Source organism: Lampris incognitus, chromosome 14 (assembly GCF_029633865.1).
Source record: "Lampris incognitus isolate fLamInc1 chromosome 14, fLamInc1.hap2, whole genome shotgun sequence".
Taxonomy (NCBI): Eukaryota; Metazoa; Chordata; class Actinopteri; order Lampriformes; family Lampridae; genus Lampris; species Lampris incognitus.
Window position 1 is genome coordinate 6,509,052 of NC_079224.1, and position 8,223 is coordinate 6,517,274.

The 8,223-nt window shown below is 47.0% G+C and overlaps 1 protein-coding gene across 1 annotated transcript in view; it reads right to left on the reverse strand.

Annotated features, from left to right (window-relative positions):
- The window catches only part of LOC130123980 (oxysterol-binding protein-related protein 1-like), a 43,600-nt gene extending 36,595 nt beyond the window's left edge, over positions 1-7,005 (reverse strand). Inside the window, 14 exon segments of the mRNA XM_056293325.1 lie at positions 1,100-1,206; positions 2,020-2,098; positions 2,311-2,439; positions 3,376-3,477; positions 3,600-3,663; positions 4,002-4,075; positions 4,167-4,211; positions 4,894-4,958; positions 5,175-5,319; positions 5,920-6,005; positions 6,118-6,229; positions 6,488-6,562; positions 6,686-6,759; positions 6,870-7,005. Of these exon segments, the coding sequence (XP_056149300.1) occupies positions 1,100-1,206; positions 2,020-2,098; positions 2,311-2,439; positions 3,376-3,477; positions 3,600-3,663; positions 4,002-4,075; positions 4,167-4,211; positions 4,894-4,958; positions 5,175-5,319; positions 5,920-6,005; positions 6,118-6,229; positions 6,488-6,562; positions 6,686-6,759; positions 6,870-7,005 (1,293 nt within the window).
- Between the last annotated feature and the right edge of the window lie 1,218 nt (positions 7,006-8,223).

The window sequence follows — 8,223 nt, forward strand, 5'->3', positions numbered from 1 at the left end:
CTGAAGAGGTCACTTAGATGATGGTGAAACGTATCTGTCAATAAACGTTGTATCCAGATGAACTGATTCAACCTTCTGTGATATTCCTACCTGGATTATTGAGCATGCATCAAGACACTCCCTGATAGATACACTTACAGTTAAAACAATTTACATAAAGTTATGCAGCATGAAGCAATCAAGGGTTCAGTGTGCCAATGTCTCTTCAACCTCACATGTTGAATGTTAAAACCAAGATGCAGCCCATAACTTAAACAATGGAATAGACCACTTACAAAATTACCTTACAAGATAAAAAATAAAATAAAATACAAAGCCTGATGCACAAAAAGCTTCAGTAATGTGTTCAGGGATCAGCCCACTGGAAACATCACCAGCTGTTCAAATACGAGACAGAATAATAGAGCGCAGAGAAAAGCAGAGGAGAACAGTTGTCGGCTCTTTACCTGTGAGGATGCTGGATGAGACTGCTATTGTCTTCCTTCCTACCTCCTTCGCCCTGACGCTCTGCTGCCTTGTGGAACTGTGCCTGTGAGCGAGTATTGTGCATGTGTGAGAATGAGTTTAATGTGGGTCTCTAGCCGAGTCTGTGAATATGCCCGTGCTCGAGTCCCCCCATTCAAATTCCCCAGTACGGGAGCGAGCGCGAGTCTGTGTGGATGTCTGAGAGAGGCGCTTGCCTGCACTCATCTGCGAGCTGAGTGAGCTGAATGCAAACCTCAGCATAAAAGAGGATCTTGCCTGTGTCCTTCCTGCAGACATGCCAGTGATTATGGTGTTGTTCTACTACTCCCTCAAGGGCACAGCGCAGCTGGGACAGGTGGACAGAGATCCCCCCCCCTCCACCACCACACACACACACACACCAATCTGTTTACCTATTCACAGCTATTGAGGGAGCTAACGTAAAGGGGATGAGCTTAAGTATTTTACAGTCATTCAGTACAGTCATGAGCCAATAGGAACACAGCACGTGGGTTGAGTGTGAATGAATCAATGGGATAAAGACGGTAGCTGTCACAGCACAACAGCCACACTCACATGCAATTATGTAGCAATGTATGCTAATGATGTAGCGAGGAAAAGGACATTACCCTACCTCCTCCTGTTTGGACAACAGTCCAAGGCAGCGTTGGAGGGCGGTGCAGGTCTCACTGGAGAGTTCACTGGTCTCTTTGGCTTTCAGCAGAAGAGCAGCAGCTAGTGCTAATGAAAAAATATATTAAATCAGGAACACTTTGTCATTTCATGTACTACTGTACATGAAATAAAAGGAAATAGTTTCCCCCAGCCCACAGCAGTGCAACACAAAGACAAGAACACATCCAAAACTACAACAACACATAAATCAAAACTAACACATATATCTAAACCAAAAAACAAAAAAAAATCACTGTCTAAGGGAACAAACGCCAGCCAGGATAACTGTCGGAACTGCTGGGCATGGGCTAGCAGTTAGCTTAGCTTGCCCCGCTTCCGCATCCCGTCAGACTGCCCTCCGTGTTTCCTCCTCGGGCGCAGCTCCAGTCAGGGCCATGGGCCCTGAGCTCCCAGGATGCAGCAGACCAAGCTCCCTCAGGCGATCCAACGCTAGCTCTCCCAGCCAGACACCCTCGACACACCTCCCCGCACTCCACACGACGACACCAATAACACCACAGTCAATGTCAGGCGAGGCTGCCACCAGACCACCCTCGGCGATCCAGCGCCAGCTCTCCCAGCCATAAAACGAAGACACAGACTTAAACGCAGACACGGACAAAGATACGGCATGGACGGTACTGGATGAATTTGTGCCACCATCTTCCCACACCGGAAGCAGGAAAATATAGACTTTATCTCAAAAACTTTCTGGGCTGACAACATATACAAAAAAACAAAAAACAAAACAAAAACAAACAAACAAAAAAAAACTGAGATATTGGATATAAAGTAATAGGCCAAAATGATGGCATTGTGTTCTGAATGAAATGAATTAAAGCGGCTGAGGGAATGACTGACAGAATACAATAATCTTACCATGATTCTCCTCGTTCTTTACCATTGATAGAAAAATGGACACTTCACACTCCAGTTTCTGTTGGCAGGCATTGGCAGTCTGAGAGAACACATTGGAAGAAAAGCAGACATTTGTGTAGTGACACCCCTGCAGAGCACTGAACCACAAACAAAAAATAAAAAATAAAAGGCTTTTCAAACATAAGACTGCAACTGTCAGAAGTGACCAAAGCCCTCTTTGGCTTCCCTCGCCCTACATCATAATGTACTTTTTCTTTATTTTTTTTTTTGAGTATCTGAGCTTAGTCTTACCTGAAGGGCCTGTGTCAGGTTCCCCACTGCCAAACAGCTTTCATCCCTCTCTTCATCATCTAGCATCTGCTCCTGAGCACAATGGTGGGTGCTGTACGCCGAATGTTCCTCCACAGCCTCCAGCCATCTCTACACGGACAGGACGGTCACATTTATGGCCATGTTTCCCTACATACGGTACACACATACTCACATCCAGCGACAGACTAGATTCAGAGTCCAAAAACAGTCCAATTAAACCAGAACCAGAATCACTTTGTCAATTAATTTCATGCACTTACACACATGAAATGAACATCGTCTTCTCCAGCCCACAGCAGTGCAACACAAAGACAAAAACACACCCAGAAACTACAAGAACACACATACTAAAACTAACATGTATAACTTAAAGAAAATAGATAAATAAATAAATCACTGTCCAGGAGAGCGAATGCCAGCCAGGATGACTGTCGGAACTGCTGGTCTACATGGGCTAGCAGTTAGCTTAGCCTGCCCCGTTGCCGCGTCCTGTCAGACCACCTTCGGTGTTGCCTCTTCGGGCACAGCTCCGGTCAGGGCCATGGTCCTTGAGCCCACAAGACTTAGCAGACCAAGCTCCCTCAGCCGATCCAACACCAGCTCTCCCAGCCAGACACGTTCGACACACCTCCCCGCACTCCACACAACAACACTAAAAACAGTCAAGGTTAGGCGAGGCCGGCGCAAGACTGCCCTCGGTGTTATCGGAACTGCCAGTCTGCATAGGCTAGCAGTTAGCTTAGCCCGCCCTGCATCCTGTCAGAGCACCCTCGGTGTTACCTCTTGAGGCACAGCTCCAGGCAGGGCCGTGATCCCTGGGCCCACAGGACGCTGCAGACCAAGCTCTCCCTGCCGATCCAGTGCCAGCTCTCCCAGCCATCAAAGACAAACTTAAGACGCAGACGTGGACAAAGACACTGCATGGATGGTACTGGGTGAGGCTGCGGCAAACGTGAATTTGTGTCGCCATCTTCCCTTATGTTTTTTTCCCCCCCATATGTATAGGGTATATTAGTTGTAAATATGAGGTAGATGACATCTCACTTTTCTTGTTGCCACTGCGTCAGTCGTCGAAGAGACTTTAAAGTGATGGACGGAGTCATCAAAGCACTTGAGAGAGAAGAAGCAATTATCCCATGATTTGATCTGGAAATACATCGATCAAGACAAAGATATTACAGCCACACCACTAATCATGAAAACTAGCATGTAGGAGTTTGTTATTGCAGCGCCTATGATTGAAGGACAGCACAACCTCTACTACCTACCATGTAATAAGCTTTTGTTAGAGATTTGAAGCCCTGCTTCCTGACGCCAGCCAGTGCATCAGTTCTGCAAAGACGAGAGATTTAAAGATACATCAGACATAAAACAAGATAGATTCAACTTCCTACAAATGTAGTCATTGCTACAGAACTACTGTCCTTTGGTGCCAAAGAGGATTTATTTGGAAAATAATACACTTTGCTTTCATTTCAGATAGAGATTACCGGACATGAGCTAGTTACGAGTGGATGAATGTTTCTTTTTATTGAATAATGCCAAACAAAGAGCTGTAGGGCTTCAAGGATAGCTCCTAAATTGAAAACCTCTGTATTGCAGTATGTATGTTCTTATGTATTTGGAAAAGTTATCTAGCGGGAAAAAACCTCCATGAAAAAATATCTCACTGTCTTGGATACCAGGATAGAGTTCCATCCTCAATAACAATCCAGTGGGAGCGCCAGCCAAGAAATCGTGAACGCTGTCAAAGGACAAAGACGATTATTCTCTGTAAAAATGCCTCTTGGTAGAAATACGTTTGTTGAAACAATCACATCCATTACAGAACATACCTTCCAAAGAGGACCTTCAAACTTATGTAGTGCATTGCTCTTATCCTTTTGAGAAGATCATAATGTAGATTGGGTTAGAGTATATACCACTTAAACACAATATCACTGACATGATAGGGGTCTTGAGAAGGAGTCCCGACTGACTGTCCACTCTCTGTACATTGTGAATGTACAGAGAGTGGACAGTCAGTTGGGTTTGTAGTGGCCAACGGTACATTTTTGCCTTGGGGTCCCCTGGCAAGTCAATCCGGCCATGTCTTATTGGAACGGGGATGAGACTACATGGTTTCAGCTCTAGCTCATGCAAATTAATTCTGCACTATAATTGCTTTAATTGTACCTGTGTGGGAAAACTAGAGGGACAGCTCAGGTCGGACGGTTTGGAGACAAAGCAAGAGAGACAAGATTGAGATGGTTTGGACATGTGTGGAGGAGAGATGCTAGGTATATTGGGAGAAGGATGCTGAATATGGAGCTGACAGGGAAGAGGAAGGCCAAAGAGGAGGTTTATGGATGTGGTGATGGAGGACATGCGGGTGGCTGGTGTGAGAGGAAGATGCAGAGAACAGGAAGAGATGGAAACTAATTATCCACTGTGGCGCCCCCTAACAGGAGCAACCGAAAGTAGTAGTCATAGTAGTAGTAATTGCCCTAATTGTACCTGTGTGGGACCAGCAATAAATACTAAGAGAGAAGATAAATTATTACTTTTTCTTTCTTCACTCACTTTTTTTTGCCACTCGTCCAGAATCTGTCCCAGTTCATCACCAGCCAGGTCAAACACTGTCTTCTCTGCAACACAGCCAGCTGCTCAATACATTGATAAGTACCCTGTGCCCCACTTGGTATAGGAACAATTGCCATTACACCGGTAGCCATCAGTGAGGGCCTGATATAATAACTTCTTTGAAAACACATTAATGCAGTTTCACATAAAACTGTCTTGATTACTTGCATCAAACAGATATAATAAACATGGTTTTGTATGGTTAATTCTAATGGGTATACCATTCTTGTTTTTGATGCTGGGGTTGGCTCCAGACTTGAGCAGTTTTACAACACACTGCTTCTGCCCCCTGTAGGCCGCACAGTGTAAGGGCGTATTACCCACCAAATCCCTGCAGTGTATATCAGGACCGTTTTTCCCGTTGAGCTGCAGGATAGAAATTAGAGCTGTGTGAAGCATGGGCAAAAAATTGACGAAGCAATAGATGTAGATATCTACTGACATGACATGTGTAACCTGCCAGGAAACTTATCTGTAAAACCACATTAACATTGTGTTGTGTGTGTGTCATCAGATAATTGAACCAACAGGTGACATCTTCAATTATAAGTTCAGGGGCTGACAAGATGGCGATACTTTAACTCATCAAGTATAATGAATGTATAGTATGTGAAGGTTCCCATCTTAAATGACTGTGTGGATATTTTGCGGTGAGGTTCATCGGAGGTTATGATTATCATATATATGGTTATCACAGAGGTTATCACATGTCCAAGATGGTTTGGAAATGTGTGGAGGAGAGATGCTGGGTATATTGGGAGAAGGATGCTGAATATGGAGCTGCCAGGGGAGAGGAGAAGAGGAAGGCCAAAGAGGAGGTTTATGGATGTGGTGAGGGAAGACATGCAGGTGGCTGGTGTGACTGAGGAAGATGCAGAGGACAGGAAGTGATGGCGACCCCTAACGGGAGCAGCCAAAAGTAGTAGTAGTAGTTCATCAAAGGTTAGCTGTCGGTCAGATACTGACCAGCTTGGACAGGGTGGAGATGTCTCCCTCTCTGGCTGCTCCCAGAAGCTTCTCCTCCTGACGTCTCGCCTCTCTTCTCGCTGCAGCTGCAGAAATGAAATGCTGCTTTCAAAACCAGGGCAGTTTGCCTGTTGTAATGAGAGGCTATTGCTTATTTCTGCTGTGTAGTCCCTTACACAGCCATACTCGCTCACATACCCTCAAGCATGGTGCTGATCTCATCATCCTCTGTGATGTCTTTGGGGATTTGGGCTGTTCCATTGATTATGTTGGAGCAGGCGTCGTATCGCAGCAGCAACAGAACAACATCCTGTAGGGTCCATTGCAAATAAGTGATTGGCACATTTCCTTTTTGGGGGAAATGGGGGTGGCAGTATCGCTCGTGTATTTTAATATCCCACAGAACCCTCAGTTGGTAAAAATGAAGGGAATTAATCATATCTCTGACAGCGATTCAAAATGATCAGAGTCCTGCTGACAACGAGGCTTAGAACAAATCCTGCATCACTGATGACGGCACACAACCTGACAGGGAACCAAAGACGAGAATACGTATGACTTTTCCCACCTTTTTTTCAGTGGAGGCGGCTTTGTGAAGAGGGGTGTCGCCAGTGTCATCCTGCAAATTTACATCAGCACCAGCCTGAGAATACATTCACAACAAATTACACTTTGATTGCAAAACACTTATATAACAGGTCAACAGTGAGGTGATCAATGCTTTGAACGTGCTGCCAGAGGATTCAGCACCTGTCTGCTCCTTTACCTTTAGTAACTCCTCCACAACATCCTTGTGGCCAAAATAGCAGGCCAAATGGAGGGGCGTCCATCCTCCACTGACTTCACCCTTTGCTAAAGAGACAGAAGGTGGAATCAAAAACTCGCAACCATTTTACCACAAATTCTTAATATGTTCATTTCCATTGTTGTTTGTTTTTTTAGGATTAAGCAATTTCACTTGCCTCTGCAGTTGATGTTGACACGGTGGTCTTGGCCAACCCTCAGCTGCAGAAGTCTCTGGATAGGGGAACACTTGCCCTCTTTAGCACAGCGGAGCAGCTGCTCCTCAAGCTCACTCAGCTCCATCACGGCGTGGGCTACTGTGGGGCCACCAAGCTGACTACCTAGACACAGAACAATAAAATAAATATCCATCCATCCATTAGCCAAACCGGGCCGAGACACACACACACACACACACACACCTAGGGACAATGTAGTACGGCCGAGTCAGCTGACCTACACGTGTTTGGACTGTGGGGGGGAAACCCAGGCAGACACGGGGAGGACATGCAGACTCCACACACAGGGCGACCCCCAAGGTTGGACTACCCCGGGGCTCGAACCCAGGGCAGTGGCGCCCCCAAGGGGTGGCCAGGGCCACCCTGATACTATCCCTGGCCCCCCCCCCAGCCACGAGTCGCATATGCAGAATATGCTTCTGATTATGCATAATATGCTTCTATCTGATATCTTACATTAGGTGCTGTTCATTTAAATATGTTTCTTAACTCTCACATTGACAGTTTTCCACTAGCCTATACAGTACACTACAACAGCATCCCAGAATTCCCGAAATTCAGCCATGGCGTTTGGTTTTGGTGTGCCACCCCCAAGATTTTCAGTGGCCCCATTTGCCCCCCCCCCCATGAAACATTTCTGGGGGCGCCACTGGCCCAGGGCCGCGCTAACCACCGCGCCGCCCATAAAACAGATAAGGCCAGCCGCGGTGGTGATGGAGGACGCTCTCAGAACCTGGACGTGGCAACAGGACAAAGCGTGCAAACAAACTGTGAAGGTCATTGTCCAGCTTTCTGAGAGGACATCTTTTTAAACACACGACCCCCCCCCGCCCCGCCCCCGCCGCGACGCGACGCGACGCATGTGACCAAGCAACACAACGGAAGGAGAATTTCAATGGAAATCCTCCAACGGCTCAACTTACTGAACAGCGGGCAGCTAGTTTAGGATTCGGGCAGGCGGGCAGTCGACGGTGCGGCGGCCAGAACAACGTTTAACATTTAGTGATTTTATGTCTTTTTTACCGAAGGTGGCGAACGCTTTCTCGAATGTTCCCGACAGTCGCCGCGTCACGTCTCTCGCGGGGGGGGGGCGGGGCGGGGCGGGGGAGCAGGTGCGCCCAGCGCGGGGTTGTCAGTGAAACGTGATGATTGCGATCAGCTGGCAGCCGCTGGCAGCCGTCGGCGCGCAGTCACGTGACACCAGCCGGGGGGGCGAGGGGTGCCCCGTGACGTGACGTATAAAATAAAACACCCGTCATCGTTTCTGGCGCCAAGCGTGACC